This window comes from Aulonocara sp. 'chitande type north' Nkhata Bay, linkage group LG14 (genome assembly GCF_057382095.1).
Source record: "Aulonocara sp. 'chitande type north' Nkhata Bay isolate Kocher_YH1m ecotype deep benthic linkage group LG14, A_spYH_male_GT1.1, whole genome shotgun sequence".
Taxonomy (NCBI): Eukaryota; Metazoa; Chordata; class Actinopteri; order Cichliformes; family Cichlidae; genus Aulonocara; species Aulonocara sp. 'chitande type north' Nkhata Bay.
In genome coordinates, this window is record NC_141357.1 from 31,586,131 (window position 1) to 31,608,439 (window position 22,309).

Here is a 22,309-nt window from a genome sequence, read left to right on the forward strand (position 1 = left end):
GTCCAGACATGTGTTTGTCACAAAGGTGAGGTAGTGAGTGTGAAAAGAGGATTTCACCCTGCAGGTTAGCAGGGATGGAATCCACAATATACAATCAACATGCATACAAAGCAAATGTAGAAATATGTTGAGAATATTTACCTTACTCGCTGTGACTTTCATGCTTTGTATGTAAGATACTGTGAGAAGTGTTTAAAACAGCAGCAGTGGATTGTGTCAAAATGCATATTCTGAATACAAAGTGGCATTTTTGTGATACTTCTTTACAGGATGACAGTAAGCAAGCCCAGTTCCTGGCTTTAGCTGTGGTATACTTCATCTCTGTCCTCATGGTTTCCAAATACCGTGACATCCTTGAGCCCCAACGTGAGACCGTCAGAATAAGCAGCCAGTCAGGCCGCAGCATGCGTCAGGAGATCAACTCACCAACCAGCACAGGTGTGGACAGCTATGCCAGGCCTTTCCCTGATTAAACTTGTTTTTCTGCTCAGCTAATCTCAGTTTGAAGTGACTGTCTGATATACACAAATGTTAAGTGTCCTTGGTCCTTCTAGTGCCAGTCTATGAGCGCTCCTCCAATAAAATAACAGGGATATCCTGCTGCACTCCACTAACTCACCTATGATTTATTCATGAGCTCTGCTAATTGCACCGCAGCAAATTAAATGTGGAAGCAAGAACACTGGTGCTGGAGATGGTGGTTATGAACTTGAATAGGTATCAACGTTCTGTTTGAAATGAAAGGAAGTACATGCCTCAAGTCATAAATCATACATTAAGTCACATGAAAGGAAATCAGTGGCTGGCTACAAAGGCTGAGCACAATGTCTGCTGCAGTGCCAACTTACTATTATGAAATGCACGAGTGAGCACACTTCATCAACTTTAATTCACACAAAAGGTGAAGAGAATAAAAGAAACGGGAAGAGGAGAGAGGCCAAAGGAAACATGTAAGTTTAACACACAGAATAAAGAAAGTGAAGATGAGCAGCAAGAAGTTAAAAGATGAGAAAACGGCCGCATGCTGGCCAACTACTGTGGGTTTTTGGGGCACTGGAGCCAGGCTTGCTATTTTCAGCCCCATCTGTCAGTCCCCATTAGGCAAGCAATCCACCAGAGGAGAATGGGATCATAGAGGTTGCTGGGAGGAGAGAGGCACACTGCCGCCTTCATAAATTTCACCAGAAAATGGGGGAATTTTCCAGACGGCATGTGGCAGACGATTGTCTGATAGACCAGGAAGCCAGTAGACTTGCTAGCTAAATCAAGCCCTGTTGACCTCGTTAGGGGGCATGTGATGAATATTAATAAGGCCACCCTTGCATCTAGGTTGCCACTGGGTCAGGATGAGCCAGTGAGAGTGAGAGAGGCACCTCTGCATTTTCAGGAAAAATGAAAAAAGACTTGATCCATACATAGACCCTAATTTTAATGACTAAGTTCCCCATGTATGTAGAGATGCACAGTGCAGTGTTTGTTTGTTTTTTAAATTCGCAGAATACTAGCTCAAACTATTAAATAGACATGACTTTAGGCTGAAGAAAGCTGAAGAAAAGGATTCATGCTTATTACCATGGAGGGGGAAAAACATTATCTCACCAGAGAATCAGAACTTGTGGGTAAGAAACTGTCCTGGCATGTGGCTTGTGGTTGGAAACATGCTAAATTTACTATTTGGGGACGATTGCAAACCAAACCACGGAATTTATTTGTCCTCACAAATACTGGTATCATATTTACTTAACTTCTTAAAAACCATTAAAAAATACCAATTTCTTCTATGCCAAGAAATTCTATTTGAATTTTATTTTGACACTTGTCAGACTACTGACTGTGTTTTTAAAATGCGTGATATATGGTGCCCTATTTAGTGTAGAGATTGACACAGTTTGAATAATTAACTTGTTTATCCAGTAAACATTACATACCACACATTAGACCGTACTTATTTCTGACTCAGTCAGTCATAAATGAAAAATAATTATGACTAGACTTATCATTTATAATGAATGTACTATATTTATGTTGGCAACGCTAGTCTCAGCCTTTTTAACTTTCAGTTTTCTGTGTATATTTTACAGAAACAGCTCCAACTTTTGAATGCAGTAAAGACCATCTTGTACCATCAGAAGATTTCCACACGGAAAGCTTTCTTCCCCACACAGACTCTGGGATCGGGGAGGAGCAGGTAGCCAGCGTCCTTAATGGGTCTGACGTGGACCACAGCGTTGGAGGGACAAGTGTCGTGAATGACCTCATATCTACACTCTCTTCAGAGGTGAACAAGTCCCAGGAGAGCTTGTCTGAATCCTCTAGTGTGGAGGTGCTGAAACCGACCTCCTCTGTCACCAGCATCAGTCAGCCCAGCAAGGGCATCAATGTTAAAGAGATTTTGAAGAGTCTGGTAGCAGCTCCAATGGAGGGCATGGAGGCTGGGGTGGAACCTTTATCTTATCCAGACCCTGCTGCCAAGGCCCAGGCCATGCTGCCCATGCAGTTTCACTCCTTTGACAGGTGAGGAAGTGAATCATTTCTATGATGGTGCTTCAGTTTTTCTCTGCCAGCTAAACAGCGCCAAGATATTATTGCAAATAATCCCTCCTTTTTCTTTTCAACACGAAAATCAGTGAACACTCTTTATTGAGTTTCAGATTTGTCAAGGTGAACATTTGTTTTGCATTTTTTAAATGAAAGTCACAGTATCATTGGTTTGTCATTACATCACTGGATGAAGCATGACATTTGAACTTTATGTCGACTGTGATGGATTACAAAAGGGTCTGATTTTCATGTTTTTAAGAAATAATAGGAAAGAAAAGATCTTTCCTAAAAAAATCTTTGAGTTGAATCATCAGCGGATTTCTGCCGATATGTTTGGGTGTGTGCAGCATCTTGAGTGGCTGCAAAACAGTGATGTAAATCCTCAGGGTTTACCTTAGTCATCCAGTTTAGCGCTAATGGTTTCTAAGTAGCTTGCAGCACTTTTTTTCATTTCAGGCCACTTGTATTCTTTCAACAAAGCAAAGGATTCCCATGTTTAAAAAGAGTATCTGAGGCATGGTGGGTCTGCTGCAGTTTATTTAAATTCCTGGATTAGATAAAACCACACAGTAATCTTTTTGGATTTGTGTGTTTACAAACCTGCTTCTACAGGGATTTCAAGCATCAGTTCCTCCGAACTCTGTTTCCTGTGGCTGATAAAGTTTTGAAATAATCATTTTTCACAAAGTAATTTAAGTTTGTTTGGCACAAACCAAAACTAACCCTTTCCTCTGGAAACCACTTAGTTGGTCAGAGTTTTTCGCGTTCAGACCTCAGAGAGAAAGCAGAGGACCCACCGGGTCAGGAGCAACAATGGGGGCCTCCCTTCGCCTTAATGCATGCTGTTACTGAGCTGGGTTGAGGTGAGCTTGATGAATAGGGGAAAAGATGAAGGGGTATGTGGAAACTGGACAGCTTAGAGGGTGGGGGTCTCCTGGGCGTTGATGACAGATTGAACAGAAGTGGCCACGCACCACGCCGCAGCCAGCCATCGTCCTCACCGCTCACATCCTTAATGGAAAGTGGCAGCCTGAAATGAGTCGCCGCGGCAAAGTGTATTATTTTTGAAATGCTTTTACACAAAGGCTCCTGACCACATTTACAACTTTGTCTCATGCTTTTCATGTCACTCCCTCTCCAGCCTCTATTTGCTGTGTCTAATTGTTTGCCACCTGCCAGCGAAATGAACTGCCAGCCGTGGACGGACCTTTCATTTGTCTGTCAGGATGAAAATAGATTGGGAGAGACAACATCAAAAAGAAGGAGGGGAAAAATGGCTGAAAGTGGAGTGCACAGGGGCAGCTGTCACAGCGGCCCCTCTGCTAGACACTTTCACAGAGGAGGGGTTTAAAGTCCTCGAAAGCTGTATTTAAATGGATGAAAATAAAATCAAATATTTACTTTTATCATCTGCTAAAAGTCTCCAGATTTCAGATATTATTGGTCCCCTCTCTACATATTTGATTGTTCATGTGAAGAAGAGCAGCGATAACTGTTTTTAAATTAAATTTGCATGTGTAATTTTACCACAGCACATTTGCGCTGCTTTATTCCTTGTATTTCTGAATAAAGTGCTATTAGATTAGATTCCTACTCTAGATCTACAAAGGAGACATTTCTGTGGTCATACTTTACATTGCAGTCATCCCTCACAGCCGCAGACCTCATTAATATTAATTTCAAGATTAATCCTTCCTTTATTCTCCGCAACTCAATTAAGACAATCCTATTAATAAAATATGCACTAGATAATCTATACATGATTCATGAGCACCCGGCTAATGAATTATTCATCGAAAGAGTTTCATGTTTTCTCAACATACTGTAGATCTAATGTAATGCCCAGGCCATGCCAAAGCATGGGCAGGCCCCTGCAGGAACGTGAGGAAGGGGTGAATGTGGCAAACAAGAGGACATTCACAAAAATCCCCTGCAATCAAAACATGAAATCTGTCAATGATATTTCACTGAGAACTATGAAGATCTGCTCAATAAATGATACTTGTCATCAGTGTTCTCCAGAGCACAGCTGTATCCCAGGAGATATTAATATTTCAGGAGGCTTTCAAGCTTTCCTGGCGCTCTCTCGTTCTCTGTTATTCTGTGTGTAAGTTTCAACTGCTTTTTTCTTTCACTATTATTTTTATTATTGTATGCTTGTTATGTCGTTGTCACCAGGGCTGCACCTTCTGCTTAATGCGCAATTATATCTGCTTTATGAATATTCTCTCTCCGTCAAGACAAAGTAGAGAGGTATTTTTTGGGGGGAAATTAAACATCATACTTTTTAATATTTTGAGCAGAATCAGTAAAATAAATTACCCAACAGCCTGAAACGCATCCAAGGCAAACTCTGTTTCCCAGGGCATGTTTTACATGATCTGTGACTGTAGATACAAAACAGCAACAACCGTCTGTGTTGTTTTTGTGGAGGAAGGATTCTGGGGATTTGGTTCAGATGACAACAGGCTTAGCTCGTGACAGAGCAAAGGCCTGGCCTGTGTCACAGAGAGTAACTGCAGGAGATTGGACGAGACATTATCTGGCACCTTCACAAACCCAAAGGCCAACTGCAGACCCGATAAGGACAAGCTTTCCTTCTCTTCTCTGTCAGGGAGCTCTTGCAGAGCCAAGTTCACTAGATCATCTTTAATCCTTGGCCAGTCAGATTGCATGTGAACTGAGGAGTCTGGTGGTTTAATGGTGTGCCTGTGCTTTTTCTTTTGTCATTACATAAGGTCACAAGTGTCATTTCCATCCTAAGCAACATGCTTTATTTCCTAAGTTAATAAACAATGTCCCTTTCATCATAATACCATGTTCTGTTTTGTGCAGTAGCTTATATGAAAAAGCCACCCGTAATTTTTGACTTCCGTATGTGCATATTTATTTTTGATTGTAGCTGGGGTTTTTTTAAGTTTTTGGTTTCTTTGATTGCATTTTTATTTTCTATTGTGTTCCTGTCTATCTAGGAACACAAAGTAAAACCAGTAGTAATTGCCATAATATGCCTACACCCTTCATATAGTTTCTGACTGTGAAGCAGATTATGTTCTGTGGCTCTGGATAGAATAAACGCCAAGTAGAGAATTCCCAAATCTGCTTCTGGAAAGTCTTTTGTTCGACTTGGGGATGTTTTCAGGCCAGGCTGCACCAGGGGACCACTGGAGGCAAGAGCAGATGTAAGGGAATGTAGTAGCTCGCTGGCTGGTTCTCATGTTTATTTACTTAAGCCTCATGTGTACATGTGTGTCTAAGTTTGCCTTGCATGCATTACGTTGAAAGATGGAGTTACAGGGCAGGATGTTTACCCTTCAAATGCCCTGACTAATGTGTCCGCATGCTCGTAGTGGCAGGCCCTGCAAGGAGTAAGAGATGCAGATATTTTCCCCCTTAAAACATGAATGACTTTGGTACCAGGTTTGCTCATGCTAATTGCTTTCTGCTATCATCTGATTTAATTTATTTAAAAACACGTCATTTTTTTTATTCCTGTAAGATTTAAACTTGCGTCTTGCTTCATCCATATTTTTTTTGTAGATTGTTTTGTTCCTTTAGTTTTATATCCTTTTTTTTAACTGTTACTGTGTTACTTTTTTTTTTTTTAAACCTTCTGTTTATTAAAACAAAAGACTCTCTCTTTTTGTTAAGCAGAATGTCATATATAAAAGGCCTAATTCTGGATCCAAACATATTTAAAATGCTGTTCAATCAAGAATATAAGTCAATTGTGTTAGCATTTTTTTTTTATAATGTACAGTTTGAATCTCATACACCTGCAGCAATTACAACACCCTGTAGCTGTTCTGTGTTTTTTAATAACGTCATTTTATTTTAGTTTTTAATGCATCATTTTTGGTGCATATATAAATAAGACACATTCTGTGTGTGTTTGATGTAGGAGTGTGGTGGTGCCTGTGAAGAAAACCTCCCCTGGCAGCCTAGCAGTTAACACCCTGGGAAGCAGCAGCAGCACCTCTCCAGGCTTGACAACTGGCAGCACCCCCAACATCTTTGCTGCTACCTCTGCGACCCCCAAAAGCATGATAAACACTACGGGTATGCTACAAACAAGGTTACTGGACTAAAACCACGTTGTTCAAATCCTACACTCAGTCCTAGTAGCCTTGCTAGGATTTACATAATACTGCTTCAGTATTAAGATTACAAGTTGCAATTACTTGTAATCTTACTGACCTCTCCCGATTTTCCGTTAAATGATGCTATTCTAGGAATAGAACAAAGTGTTTTTACTGTGTATGATCATGTGATCCTGGATGTCCTTGCAGGTGGTTTTTGTTATCACTAGATGGCACTCTTTACCTTTTTTGACTCCCCAAAGCAGCCCTGTGCTTCTGAGAGTGAAAATGGCTGTTTAGCCACCAGGATTTGTCTAGACACCACCCTAATTTTAATCTGCTTCAACTGTACAGAAAACAAATCTTTTTTTTTTTGTTTTGCCAAAAGTGAATTTGCATACCCTGACTTTTTATGGTGCATGGCTTCTGATCTGACTGACTAAATGGCCTCTTCCCCCTTGCTGTCACATTGCTTCTCCCGAGGCTGTGCTGCATTGAGCAGGATTCACCTCAGGGCCAGTGTACTCTGGCTTTTGAAATACCCCACTTAACACAAAGAAGCACAAAGGATTTCAAACACCTTTTAGTGTGCTGTATTATTATTATTATTATTATTATTATTAATAATAATAGTAATAGTAATAATAATAATAACAACAATAATAGTAATAATGGTAATACAAATCACTCTCCTCTCTGAGGCCTTGTGAAGGAATTTGAGAAATGTACCCAAGTGAAAGTGTGCTTTCAGCTAAATCCACAGACTCTCACCCAGACCACATGATATCATTCTCACTGGTCTGACCTCTCAAAAGGACAGTCAGAATGATTTTATATTTGCGACTATGCTGCCAAGAAGCTCTGACTCAGGTTTCACCTTTAAATTACAGTTGTCACAATATCCAAATTTCTTGGCTTGTTTAAAGCTTTTCCGATATGTTCGATATGTTGGTTGATTCTTCATCTTTGTCGTTTTACTAAACAAAACAGTTCCATGTGTCCCTGCTGGCACAAGTTTGAACCAGCTAAGTTGCACTTGGATTTAGTTAAAGTGCATAATTTGTTCTACTTGGTTGAAATTTGGGCTGAAGTCTACTGTCAGGGGCCAGATTGTGGCTGCTTTTTTATAACCTCCCATCCTTCCTTCATTTTCTTTCAGTCATTTCAATCTGTGTGCCATTAAAAACATTTACAAGCACTGGATGTAACTTTAATGGAATTTCCCTGAAGATAGACAATGGTTTTGAATAAGGCGTTGCTTCTTTCTTCAACAAATCTTGTGGTAGTATTTAAATGCTTTGAATTGACCACATTTTACTGTCTATTTTTAGTTACCTAAATATTTCTGCTTGGTACTTGACAAGGATAGTTAAAACACAATAAGACATAGCATTGCGTTTTCTTGTATCCACTTGTTCACTTAGTGGGAGGGGTCACTAAAAATCAGTGCAAAGTTGTTTGGTGGTCACCTTTATGCTGAGATGAAATTTTATATCCTGATTCAAAGTGGTATTCTTCCACTGTGACAATGCCTGCATTCAAAGGCCATTAGGGGGCCACTGAATGGTTTGATCAGTGCAGAAATTATGCAAGCCATGTGTGATGGCTTTCACACTTACCATATTTTGACCCAGTTGAACACATATGGCAGAAAGTGCACCAATGAGTTACACACCACCACCATCATCAAAAGCAAGTGCCGTAGCGTGCTTTTGCAGCACTTAGAGGCTTAACATCATAATAAGATGCCTAATGGACGTCTTTCCTCTAATTTGTCAGCCATCTGTATAAATCTGAAATTATTTTTGCCTTGCATTAATGTGATTCGCTTCTGTTATTCCTCCCGCAGGAGCCACTGACGCAGCTGCTTCTACCTCCTCTTCCTCCAGTTTTGTCAATGGAGCCACGAGTAAGAATCTGCCGGCCGTGCAGACGGTGGCCCCCATGCCTGAGGACACAGTAGAAAACATGAGGTACAACACAGTTCTTCCATTCAGCCAAACTCATTTAGTCAAACTGTGTCACTTCTGTATAAAATCTACCTGAAAGTAGATTTTTCTACATTGTGTTTTTTTCCTTAAAGTTTCCTCAAAGTGCTAAATCAAGATTTTCTATAGTTTTCTGCATTTTGTGTGTGTGTGTGTGTGTGTGTGTGTGTGTGTGTGTGTGTGTATCGATATATATATATGTATATATAAAAACCAAAATAGTGGTTTTATGTTAACACTGTGGCAAAGTTTGTCCTAATTTATGTGCATGTGTATTACCTTGAGTACAGCTGGCTGTGACCTTGACTCATCTTCTCCCGTCGCTCTAATAGTTTGTGACAGACATCCTTAGATCTACTCTCCCACCGACTGCTGAGAGCCGAGGTCTTTCTCCAGAGTCTCGCTCTCCTCTCTTGCTCTGCCTCAGTGTTTTCTGCCACAGGAATAGAGATTCAGTTGCCATGGCAGCAGTAACCGACATCACTTAGCGTAACTGTGAAGTCAATGATGGTACTATCTCACCACAGAACCTACTGATGCCTGTGTTATATTTTAGATCACAGCCGAGCTGAATAGATTGCTTCGGTCTACTGAAATCAAACAAATAAATCTGATTATTACCATAGTTCTTTATTATAATATAATGACTTCATGATCCCAACTTTTAAGTCCCAAAGCATCATGAAGGAAGGATTGCCTGTGGTTTCTTTATTTTTTTTCTCTCTATTTCAGTGCCTTTTGTGAAGTAGACCAGAATCCACTACGTCAGAAGCTGACACCTCCTGAGCTCAAACCCTTTAGCTCCCTGACAGGATTAAAGACAGCCTCCAGAGGTGCAGGACAGTGTCTTAGGCAAGGACATCTATGCTAGCTACCTAGACTTCCTGCATCCTGCACTTTATGCTAGTGTGTCATCTCTCTGAATATGTTTTCCCAGGTTTCTTGAAGCGGGTTTCCACTACACATAAACCGTCCCTCTTCTCTTTCTGTTTTTCTGTATTCTGCAGCTTTCTGTCCATCTTAGCTGGGAAAACAAGCTTCAGCTCTCCTCGTGTTGTCCTTTTTTTTTCTGTGTGTGTGTGTACACATAGGAGATATACTGTATCTCTACTTGTACACCGTCTCAGTTTGTATGGCTGCATGACTCCAGCTCACAGTTTTTCCGAGGTTCTTAGATAATGTCAGCCAGAGGCATAGAGTGATTGTCTAAAAGATGTGGAACTTCCTCTGCAGTGAACAACTGTGATCTCAAGTGCAACTCTGGTAACATATCACAACAAAGAATGCAAACAGCTAGTGAGATGTGAGTTCACATGGCTCTTAATAACATTAAATCTTCACTCACTAACATCTCTGCTGATAGCAGCCACAATCTCATTGATATCTGGCTTAGTTTGCATCCTCTGAAATGTGCTGGTTACCTCTTGCACCCACCAGTCTGACTCTGACAGTCTGACTACACACTAAGTGCTGTTAGCTGTGCACACCGGGTGAACTGTGGGGCTCTCACTGCTCCTTTTTTTATTGCTCCTTGATAGTGTAGCAAAAAGAATGACCTCTTTCAAGTTTTCTTTTTGAAATTCAGGTGTCTAATTTCTTTTTCTGACTTCTACTTTGATGTGCTCTCTGACAGCATTACTACAAAGCTAGAAAGGGCCTTGGAGAAAGTCGCACCCCTGCTGAGAGAGATCTTTGTGGACTTTGCGCCTTTTCTGTCTCGCACCCTGCTGGGCAGCCATGGACAAGAGTTGCTCATAGAAGGTACAGATGTTGTATGGCGCGTTTTATTCTTAGTGCGCTGTTAACATTTTTGTCCCAGTCACCCCACCGGCTGCCAAACTTTGGATGCTGTAGACATTGACAGGAGAGTTGCGATATTGCACACAAGCTGGGGGTCTGATTAAATTTGTTTTCCCTTTCATTCATCTTGTGGCATGTGTGTGTTTGTTTTCTTCATGATTCTTTTCTCAAATTCTTTCCACATATTGTTCCTAGATGTTTTTGTAACCATCAGCATTTCACTGTCAAACCAATCTCATTTTGAACTAAATGTTGGTAGCCTTTGCCACCTCATTGCATTATTTTTAGTGCCAAAATAAGATGAAATTTCCAACTCACTCTTTCCAACTCACATTGTACTAGAAGGGATTTTGAAATCTTTTTTTTTTTTTTTAATTTCAGGGTAAGCTTTAACCTTTTTGTGCACAGTAAAATCTATATGCACGCACATTTTTATTACAATGAAGTATAAGTGCTTAAATGTTTCTGTATTACCGTAGTCATTTTTGTTGCTATTAAAATGTACTCTTGAATGTTTGACCTAGACGTGCCTCTGTGCAGCCACGAGGTTTAATGGCATTAATTATTTTATTTTAAAACGGTATTACAGCAGTCACTTTACAAATAGAGCTGCACTGACTGGTTTGGTTGTGCATAGTGTTTGCAGAAGTGTGAAATCTCTTTGCTGCACTCCACTCTATTTCCTGGTGGCTGCGTGAAGCTTTCCAGTCCCTTCTTCAAGCCTCAGGTTGGCAGCCTCTCACAGTGCTACTTGTGCCTAACCTCAGGGCTCTATGCCTACATGTGTGTGCACTACCACTCTATTCCCCAGGCTTGTTTTGGCTTGTATTCACAAGAAAACAGGGCCACCGCAGTCAGCACGCGCATGAGTGAGACTGTGTGTGTTTGCAGATGTTTGTCTGTTTGTGTGTAGTCCAAAACATACGCGGGTGGTCTCCGCTCTCTCAACTTGCACCCAAAATGCTTTCTCTAAATGCGGATTGCAAAAGTCTTTTCTTTTGCTGGTAACCTAACCGACACTGGTGGACACTGGCAGAGAATGACAGGATGCTGCCAGAACGCACTCTTGTGACTGTTATTTAAGCCCTGCTAGAGAAATACTTTGACCCACATTTACTGACCACCATTGTCCACTTTTCTCCAGGGGCATACTTTATTCATTAACTGTTTACACAACCAGTTGATTTAAAAAATGCATTTCCAATATTTTAATGTTTTGAATAACATTGCATTTAGTTAGGGTTTTTGTTGTTTTGCGATGTTGGATCTGAAATTTTATGGATCTTTTTATTAGCATCTTTTATTATCATCTAATTTAAGCTTTTAAAAATAATCAGCTTTGGCATGTTTAATGATAAGAAGGGTCTTCTTTATTTGATATAACTAGTCTTGTCGAAATGAATGGTGAAATGATGCATTAAGTACTTTCTGCGCTCATGAAAAGGACATTTGAGGTTTTACGGACTCCTTTTTAAAAATGTTTCCATTCCAACCAGTTAAGTTCCACAAACAAGCATGGTTTCCTCCAAGTCAGCCGTATATCATACATATATACATAAGTAAATAGAAATGTGAGTATGCTATGCACATGTGGCTTGGTCTACTCACTCAGTGTCAGGAGAAAGGAATGAAAAATCAGGTAGCAAAGCCTTGACAAGTGTGAATATGTCTGTTACCCTTTCACTCAAAGTCTGTCAGCAGACTGACCAAGCTGACAAACCAGAGCTGATCTCAGGCTGCAGACTGTAACCCCACAAACAAGGTCATAGATAGACAGCTCGGGCCTCAGCACTCTAGACATGTTTAACCCTGTCTGGGTCTGTGAAATGTGAACTCTGACAGGGATTAGAGCAGGTTTACCAGTCAAAACACTGCAAATACACAGAATCAACACTTGCTCTTGGACACCTATATTATATGGAAGTTTATCAAGCCACTTCAGCCCATCTTAGTTTCAGTCTGTTCATGACTGATTTTGCTTCGTCTCTTTTCGTCATCTACTTTTCTTCCCGACCCTTCCCAGGCCCGCAGTTGAAATACTGTGCTGTAGTGCAAAGGCGCTCCATTTACCAGTAATTACCAGTCATCCATCACTCCTTAGATTGCTCGGGGTCAAGCCCTCCTGTGCCCCGTGTGCCCCTTTGCCTCACTCTATTCCTTCACCCCCTTTGCAGACATGTGGTCACTGCAGCAATTATGTTGTGTGCACACTGAGCTTTACACTTGGAGTTGTTGGGTAAGAGCTGTGCGCGAACACTGCCGCTGTTGTGATGCCTGCCGCCTGCTCCTGCTCCTTGCTGTCCCCTGAGTGGCCCAGCTTGCCGGCACATCACCCCACAATGCCACATTCACCCATGCCTTAACCCTGCCCTGTTTACAGGAAAGGACTGGCAGGCCATGTTTAAATAGAATGCATTTAGTTTGTCTACCAGCACAAGGCCAGGGTCAGTTGGCCACCTGACTACTGTGTCAGTCCGGACTGACTTATGGCTTAGCGTGTCACTGCTATAACAAGAGGTCAACTGTGGCACTCTGTGTACAAGAGAAGGGTCACATCCTCTTAGAGTATTTACAATATGTTCCCTTGGACAGTCTCTGCTCATGAATAGAACTCAATGGAGAATCAGTGACCAAAAGATCCATCCATCCAGGGTTTGAATATTTTGCATTCTGTGTTAGATTATACCATTTAATCACACAAGTAAAACCATTTCTGCTGAATTTTGTCTAGTTGACCTTTAAAGGGGACCATTTATGCTCGTTCCTGGCTTTCCACCCTTGTACAATTCAAATTCAAAGTTCAAAATAATCCCTATTAATCTCAGTGCTCTCAGGTCTTTTTGCAGCCCCTCTGTTCATTATTTTATTAAAACAATCAGTTTCAGCTCCTCTCCCTTTGCTGACATCGAGGGTGGCAGTGAACTTTTTTCTGATTGGCTGTTTCATGCAAACAGAAGCTTAGAGCCAGAGCTGTGTGGCTGAGATGTTTATATTAGGGATAACCACTGCACTGACATCACACAGAGCCAAGATAAAAAAAAAAACAAACAAACAAAAAAACAGCAAAAAGAAAAAAAAACTGCCTGAAGAAGATTTAGAGCAGACTGAGGCCTGAGCCCATTGCACATGTCTAATATAAGCATCCAACTCATATGCTATATATATTACAGAAAATAATAAAACATAAATAGAAATAAATAAAAAGCCATGAAGGGAAACGTCATGTAATTAGAATTAAATTCATATTTATAAAATATATTAATATGTTATGTTTACATATCATAGTTTACAAATACACAAGTGCATTAATATTATCAGTATATATCATTGTTATCAAACGGTGCCCATACTTAACAGGCATGTCAACCAATGTAAATGTTACTGCAGTTTTAGTGTTTGGACTTTTGGAGGTAGGTCTGCTGCTGTGTTTACATGTGGACAGCAAATTGTACCTTGGACACACATGTGATTGTTTTATTTATTATTTTCTGTGCTATTACAGCAGACACTCGTGCATTTCTCATTAAGCTATTCTGTATAATTAGGCTATTCTTTATACCCGTGTCTTCAGGTGCTTTTTGCATACTTTATAAAACCGAATAATATCAAAGATAACTCTGCTTTTAAGTATAATGCAAAACTATTTTGCTATTAATAATTTTATTAAATAAGCCATCATTACAACTACATGAATACTATTTTGTTTTTAAGTATTTGTACTGTGAAAAACTTAAAGTTCCTAGAAATCTTCTTTGGTGGATTCCCCATCATCCATGAAACAACAACATCCATGGGGCATAGGTGTTTTTACTCTGCCTGCCTATAATGAGTACTATAGAGTTCCTTTCTTTGCTTTATTAATGATTGCACCTTTAATGGTTCTCGCCGAGTGCAGCAGAAGGGCTGGAGGTGCAGAATACGAGACCAGTTGCAGCCATTGTTTCTACAAATGAGCTTTTCACACCTGCCCATGTTTCATTAGAGAGTTGTCTGCTTCAGCGGCTCACTGTCTACCGAATGGAGATGTGGGAAGAAGCTGTGAATGTCTTCTGTGAGCGTGTGGCATGTGTGAAGGATGTGCGTGTGTGGGGGTTGGAGTGCTCGTATGTAAATGTGTTGCAGATGTATTTTTTTGTTCTGTCGGTTTTTTTCTCCTTTACAATTTTATGACAGGCAAATTGGGAACACAATTTGGGGAGGGTTGGCAAAAATGCTAAAAGAGGCTATATACAGTAGCTTTGCACAAGTCGAGTACTGTATGTCGGTGTTGTGCTCTATGCGTTTTTCTTTTTTTATATATTATCTTGTTTGCCCAAATGATTACACCTTATCATACCAACAGTTGTATGCTTATGTTCTTTAACATGCAAGATTAATGTCTCTTCTTTTCATCTGCTTTATCTCCAAAGGTCTAGTGTGTATGAAGTCAAGTACCTCAGTGGTGGAGCTCGTCATGCTCCTTTGTTCTCAGGTGAGCATTTTCTTTCTCATTTTTTTCACAGTTTTCATCTTCCCAGGCTCTCTTTGTCTTTTTCTATCTGCCATTCTTTTTCATGTCTAATAGGCCGTTCTATACTCTGCTACTCTTGATAACATACTCTCTGCCAACACTCTGTGGAGACGTGCAAGGATCTGGTTTCAACCTTTGCAGATCAATATAAGCTGACACTCTGTACTGGCAAATTAGACATGGTCATTGCTATAACCTAGTTCACTCACCTCTTACTTTGAAAGATGTATTTTAAACAGAGACATGCACATTAGATATACCCTTTATCCAGTCCAAGTTGTGGATATTTTGAAAGTATACACATTTATGGTTAAGACTTGCTTCAGTTTTGAGGGCTCATGTTAGACAGCAAGTTATTTAATCTCTTCCCTCTTTAAGCTAATTGTCCAAACGGATGGTACAGACACACACTGATCTCTGAGAATCTACCGACTTTCTCACTACGCCCTAGAGCTTTATTACCAAGCTCTCCTTTAGAGAATGAGCTCCACCTCATGCCAACCCTGCAAGTGACTGATCACCTTTGAGCTGACCCTCTGAATCTCTTGTTAAGCCCATGTTTTAGGGAAGGTCAGAGCCCTGATGTAGCAGTTAGAACAGGAGACATTTAACATACCTTCTGTCAGCCCATCAGTCTTGCGTCGGGAGCCCATAAGGAAGCCATTACTTGGTGCCTCTGTGGATCCAGACTGTTGGGCCAAAGTCTTGAGGAGGTGGATTGCCACAAAGTGTGCTCCATGGTATCCATAGTCCAAAGGGCTCTTCGGCAGGGAGCTGTGCCTCTGTTATATGGAGGCCATTATTCAGGGGCTTTCCACCAAAAAATGTACGTAAATGGGGGAGCCAGTTTTGAGTTATTGTTGCTCTTTTGATGGTTTTTGATGGGCTCCTTTTTGTGCTGCTTTTCTGTCTGTGGGAAGTTGCATTTTCCAGCTTTAGGATTTATTGCAGATGAGAGCATCAGCATGCTGTTAAGGGTCTGAGTCCACCCCCCGTTACACAGATAGCATTACTGCAGCTCCAGAGGTTCCTGCCATTAGGGGCTCGCGGGCTGAAACCCAGGCTGAGATATCGATCAGACAGCAAGGCCTTGAAACTAGATTGTACGGTTTGGTGTCCTTCTAAAACTGTTCAGATAAAGATGAACAATTGCTCTTCATCCTTATAATACACTCTCTCTATGTATATACTCCACTTTTGTTACCAGCTGGTATAATTAACTGATGTAAAAATAGATAATTAGCAGTGTGTTCTTCATTACTTTTTTCAGGGAACCAAGCTCATATGTGCTGACCAGCTGTCAGAAGCAGCAGAGACAATCCTTAATCTGATTAATAACTGCAGTGCAAAGAGCTCATAATTGATGTCTTTGGTAGCACATATTGAATCTCAGCTGGTTTTAGAAAGCACAGCGAGTCTTGTCAGATGCAGGGTGAGCTTTTATCACAATAAAATGCCATCTTTGACATGCCCCCTCACATACTTTAACATTAATGTTTTAAGACAGCAAGGAGGGCACTTAGATGACCTTTAGTCCCTCTCTGTTTTGTGACCTGTCACTTTTATGAATAAATTAGTGCTAATGATCTGCCTTTTCTTATTTATGCATACTAATCACAGCAATCATTATGTTGCTGGCCATGGCTGCAGACACTATGTGTCTCTCCTCAGTCTGGGCAGCTGAATGAAAGGGTCAAGCAGCTCTGTTTCTTGTAACAGCTTAAACATACAGGGGGGGATCTAGAGTGGAGCCACAGAGATTTAGTGATGGAAGGCCTCCAGATGTGGAGAGTACAACTGAGCAAAGCAGAGTAGATAAAAGCAAAGGCTCCCGCATACTGACAGGTTGGATTGAAACACCACAAATACTTAGTGCCCTGCTGAATTTCAGGAAGATGAAAGTGGGAAGAGAGAGATGCCTCTCAAGGCCATCAAGCTGTTCACTGGGACAGGAGTTGTGGGATTTTAGGTGGTAGGATTTTCAAAGATACAATGGAGAATTCCAGTATTTCCCCAAGTGAGCATCAAACACTTCTTAGTATCGTTTGCGTTTCAACAAACTCACCTGCTCTTTAGTATTAAGGCACCTTTTAGCCACTTTTAGCAAATTCATTTGTATACAGTAGACTACTGTAGTCTTCAGTTTTTTCCAACTGAAGCATTTTTCCCCCAGAAAGCTAAATTCAGTTTATATCATATCAAATACAGTGTAAATGAGTTGTAGTGTGTGGAAACTAAACTCAGCTATAAGCAAGTCACTATAGGACTTTAGTTCTGCTCGGATATTACTAAGAAGTAGTAATCCTGGATATGCCTGCTTGATATGTAATTATGAGCTAATAATAATGAGACAAAAATATGTCAAGCCTTTTTTATTTTTTAATTGTAACCAGACATGTCCAAAAGGCCAAACTATTGGTGCATCTTTAAAATTTCGTTTTTCTTGGCGAAACTACTAAACAAACTTTACATAGCCAGAGGTGCTGCACTGTGGTCATGGTCTGCATTTACATCAAGAATTACATCTCTTTTTAAGGAGCTGCACGTCGAGCCTAATTTCCTTCAAATGGGCTGCAGAGGATTTTTTAAATCTCTGCAATCAAAGGCAGCCTCCTCTGGGAGTTGTGCACTCCAGCTAAAAAAAAGAAAAAGAAAAAAGAGAGTCTCTGAAGTGCTATCTCAGCTGTCAACAAGCATACCTCAGACAAGATAGCATATTTGACTAGTTCATGCTTTACCTCCTCTGACCTGCTGCCACTTTCCCGGTGTTGCCCAAGTGTCACGTCTGCCTTGATTTCTGTATTTATTTTTGTCACGTGAGCATGGTGCGAGTGGAACCTTGGAAGTCTGGCTGTACATGATCCCTTTCCAAATCAACAACAGCCTATTCCAGGCAGATACTGTAGCACAGGAAAGGGGTCAGGGGGAACATTTGGAGACCAGATGCTCAGCAGTTTGTCAGCACCATCTCCCTGACTTAACGCATCGTAGGGTCAGACTGTGCACTCGTGCGCGAACCAGTATGTGTCAGTCACAACAACTATGTACAAAAACACGTACCCATACATAATAATGTCAATGTCAGTTATTTTAGTACTATACTAAACAAATGCTGTTTATCTTATCCAGACACTCACAGGGAACAAGCAGTGTGTACCTCTTTTCTGCATGCAGATTATATACCACCATATAGTCTTTCAGTTGGGAATAGCAGTTATATTTAATGCTTTTTCGGTAAACAATGTTCAAAGGTTCCTTTATATATGTGAATAGCCTTAAGTTATATGTACATTATTAGCCCTTAGAAGAAAAATGAAAGGAGAAAGGGTTTTAGTTCTGTTTCCCCTTTTTCTTTGAACTGTGGCCTTCTCTATTTTCTCTTCCATTTGCACCTCAGTAAGGTTACAGGAGAGCTGAATTTCCCACAGTGAAAGGCGCGCGCTCAAACTGCTTTTTAATCATTTCCAGAGCATGTTGTGAGACAGCAAGTGCTGGCACTCTGGCCCAGGACTCGGATTCCTTCCAGGCACTCACTGCAGGGCTCAGTGAGCCCGCTCAGTAATCTGTCACTGTAAGGGACGGAGGAAATGGCTGTATTTAAGCGAGAGGATACAGTTTCATCCCACAATTACATCTCTCCTGTGTTTACAGATCTTTTCACAGAGGAAGAAAGGATGGTCTTACATGTGGTGCAGAATTTCAGCTTTTTATAGCTATCACTTTATTTTTTTTCCTCAAAGGATATATCAACGAAATGCTTTTTTTATGTACTTGAATTACAAGCTATGAAACTGTATCTAAATTGCAGTTTCAAATATAAAATTTTCATGACGAAATGTGATTCTTGTCACTCTTTTCCGAATGATCTTGCTGCATATTGGATGCAAAGTCTGTTTTAACTTTTGATGTGCTTTGCAAAGATTTCTGATGTGTTCTTTGTATTATTCTGTTAGCTTTATGGTAATTTAGATGCACGGGCAGTCCTTGTGTGAGTAATAAATATTTTTTCTTTCTCTTCAGGAGTGGCAGAACTCGATTCAAAAGAATGCTGGACTGGCATTCATTGAGCTAATTAATGAAGGGAGGTAAAGTATCAGTTTATTAATATACATAAGATTAAACAACAAGGCCAGACACTGGGTTACTAATCCCCCTGTTTTTTTACTAGATTGCCCATAAACCTCTTGCTCCTCTTGGCTGCTCTGTTGGAGGTAAAAGTAAATAAGATTGTTGTGAGAGGATAACATAAGAGTCTCGGGTCCTCCTCTTGTATTTTGTCCCTCTGTCTTTTTTGCTGTGTTTTTCTTGATTCCTCCCTCTTCCTCCCTGGGTGTGGCCAGACTGTGTTTTCTGTCGAGCAGATCAGGGGCGGCTCAGCCTCCTTGCCCATCTGCTGACCCATCTGGCCAGGCCTCCTCGATGCCCAGGTTCAAGCCTGAGCCCAGCCAGGCTTCTGAGTCCCCCGCTGGCTCGGGAACAAAGAGCTTCAGTCAGTAGGGCCACACGGCGCTGTCCAGGGTGCTGCTGACAGACACATAATTTTCCAGTCTTACTCAAATCTCTGTGCACCTATTCTGCTTAACTAGACAGACGTATATGTAGCTGTAGTCTGGTAAATCTGTTTGCCTTACAAGGCGTGGCTGACATAGACATTGTATCTGTTGTATGTGCAACAGAACATTCAGCTATGTTTCATAATGCAGCTGTTTGAATTCCAAGCCATTAACAGGCAGGCTAACAATGCTCTGATTAGGTGGATATTTTATTTAAGCTTATTCCACAATCAGATCTGACATCCACTTTAGAGGCCATTTATCCTCCCCTCGTGAAAACAAAGAGAGCATTCATTAAGTTATTGCTGCTTCTAGCACCAGACATTATCATATTAAATAGCTATTGAGAAAGAAAGGTGTGTTACTACTTTTATAACTAATGTGTTTCATGAGTTGTATGTCAATGAATGCCAACATGAGATGAGAGAGGCGCCTCTGCTAAAGGCACTGTCAGGAGGTGCAATCCACACATGGAAGCAGTCAAAGGACCAAGACAAATAAAAAACAACCTTTTAACTTTAATGCTGTTGAAATGACTGATGATAAGACATTTGTTGTAGCGAAAGAAAGTAGAAATGTTAATGATAATCAGGCCCCCCTCTTGACATAATGAAATTTTAGTTGCATTTGTTGTAGCAGCTAAGCACTCTCACTCCGTCATGGCGCGAATGGTGATTGATTAGTGTTTTCTATGCATGAAATAATACCACAAAAAGTCTGGTGGAGCGCGTAAATGTCTTTTTTCCATCTCCAAATATCACTTGTCAACTTGCTTTCTCATCTATTCTTGGTTTCGAAACAAAGCTTGGCGTTGTCAGCCTCTGTCTTTGAACAGTGAACTTCTGTCTATTAACGAGTGCTTGTCAACAACTAAAGAGGCGAGAGCAGCTGATGAATGCAGCCTTGGGATTACTGCCTCTCCTTGGGATGGGAGGGAAAATTACAATCTGTATCAAGCACTGAAGAGGAACAAGGGGTGTTTTAATTAAAACAAAGCTGGCCTAATGGTGTGTAAAATGGCATGTAATCTACACACAATATCCAGGGTGTTTTCACTTATTAAAGATACTGGAACCTATGTGTGAATGTGGGTGGAGACCACGGAGTGGCTAGACTCAGCCATGTGAGAAGCTTTCCACCGCCAGGCTTGTCAGCAATACAGTTTCTGGGTTGATGTTCTGGTCAGTGGGAAGGGATGCTCAGTCAATCAGGAGCGTGGCAGACAGGCTCCAGTGCTCTAATGACACTCTATTCCCTCCTTAATGCTACAGAGGGGTCTGTCACTGACCTGCAGCCTTGCAACATAACTCAGACAAATGATTCTGTTTACCAGTCTCCTCTCTCACTAAGCAGAATGTTACACAGTCCTGACAAGCTAAATTTACCTTTACACTGTGCTTTCCTTTGGAGTGTCTTTGAAATGCATAGTAATTTTAAAAATCCTGATGTTTTCTCCTGTTTTTAAATTTCTTTGCAATATTAAAGGTTGCTCTGCCATGCCATGAAGGACCACATAGTCCGGGTTGCCAACGAGGCTGAATTCATCCTCAACAGACAGCGAGCAGAGGACGTGCACAAACATGCAGAGTTTGAGGTATAAACTATGCTTCTGAAAGCATTAAAGGCCTGCCCAGAGTTGCACAGCTTACTGAATCAACAGTAAATACAGTATTTCAATATTTCAATTGACCAAATTTCAGTTTTACCATCTGCTGTGAAAATAGATTTTGACAATCTGCTAATGAGCTCTAAACAAATCCTATTAGTATAAAACAGGCATTCAACTTTATATGCTCAGTAATCGTGTCCCTCTGTGTCCTCACGAGGATTAAATCCTCGCTCTTACAACTCGTATAAATTTAATTATTGGTGGCAAAGGGATCCCGGCAATATTAATTTAGGATTTTGATATGAGCTTTTGCCAACTAACTCGGGGGATAAAATCCCTTTGTCTGTATTTAGCCTACGCCCATCAAACCATCATTTGAGATATGAAAGGAAACACTAGGGTTTAAGTGGCATAATAAAAGAAGTGCACACTGGAGTAATAAGACCTTATAAAAGCACTAATCACTAATAAATGTTATGAAAGTAAGTAGTATTTTTTCAAATACAACAAATTATTATTTGAAGGTTAATAATTACAATAAATTAGACTCACTGGCCATTTGTTAAGTACACCTGTTCAACTGCTCATTGATTCAAATCAGCCAATCACATGGCAGCAACTCAATGAAATTATAAATGCATAATCAAGAGAACCTTCTGAAGTTCAAAGTGAACATCAGACTGTGGAAAAGAGCAAGTGATTTTGCACAAATGGCGGGATTGTTAGTGACAACAATAACTAAAATAACCACTCCTTACAGCCAGGATATGCGGAAGAGCATCTCTGAATGCACAACACACTGAACTTTGAAACAGAAGAAGACCACACTGGTACAGAAGTACATGAAAATGAGGATACAGTTTGTGCAGATTGACCAAAATTGGACAACTTAAGGTTGGGAAAATATTGCCTGGTCTGATGAGTCTCAATTTTTGCTGCCACATTTAAATGGTAGGGCCTCAATTACACATCGATCTATCCTGCCTGTGCGAATGGTTCAGGCTGCGTGTGATGTCATGGTGTGGCAAAAGTTTCTTGGACCCCTTAGTTCCAACTAAACATTGCTTAAATACCACTACCTGGCTATATGCTTGCTGTAAATGTCTGTTTGTTTTATGACTATGACAATGAGTTCACTGCTCATTGTCATGGTAGCTTACCTTTGGAATGTGGCGGGAAGGGAGATTTTAATCATGGATGTGCAGTGGAAAAAATCTGCTGCAACTGTG

General features: G+C 40.7%; 1 protein-coding gene across 2 annotated transcripts in view; it reads left to right on the forward strand.

Annotated features, from left to right (window-relative positions):
* The window catches only part of nbeab (neurobeachin b), a 215,970-nt gene that overhangs the window by 100,330 nt on the left and 93,331 nt on the right, over positions 1 to 22,309 (forward strand). For both annotated transcript variants that reach the window (XM_086262085.1, XM_086262086.1), the window contains exons 28-36: positions 270 to 438; positions 2,082 to 2,514; positions 6,443 to 6,600; positions 8,470 to 8,593; positions 9,341 to 9,460; positions 10,242 to 10,369; positions 14,818 to 14,879; positions 18,939 to 19,003; positions 20,957 to 21,065. In XM_086262085.1, coding sequence (XP_086118211.1) covers positions 270 to 438; positions 2,082 to 2,514; positions 6,443 to 6,600; positions 8,470 to 8,593; positions 9,341 to 9,460; positions 10,242 to 10,369; positions 14,818 to 14,879; positions 18,939 to 19,003; positions 20,957 to 21,065 — 1,368 coding nt within the window. The remainder of the gene's footprint in view (positions 1 to 269; positions 439 to 2,081; positions 2,515 to 6,442; positions 6,601 to 8,469; positions 8,594 to 9,340; positions 9,461 to 10,241; positions 10,370 to 14,817; positions 14,880 to 18,938; positions 19,004 to 20,956; positions 21,066 to 22,309) is intronic.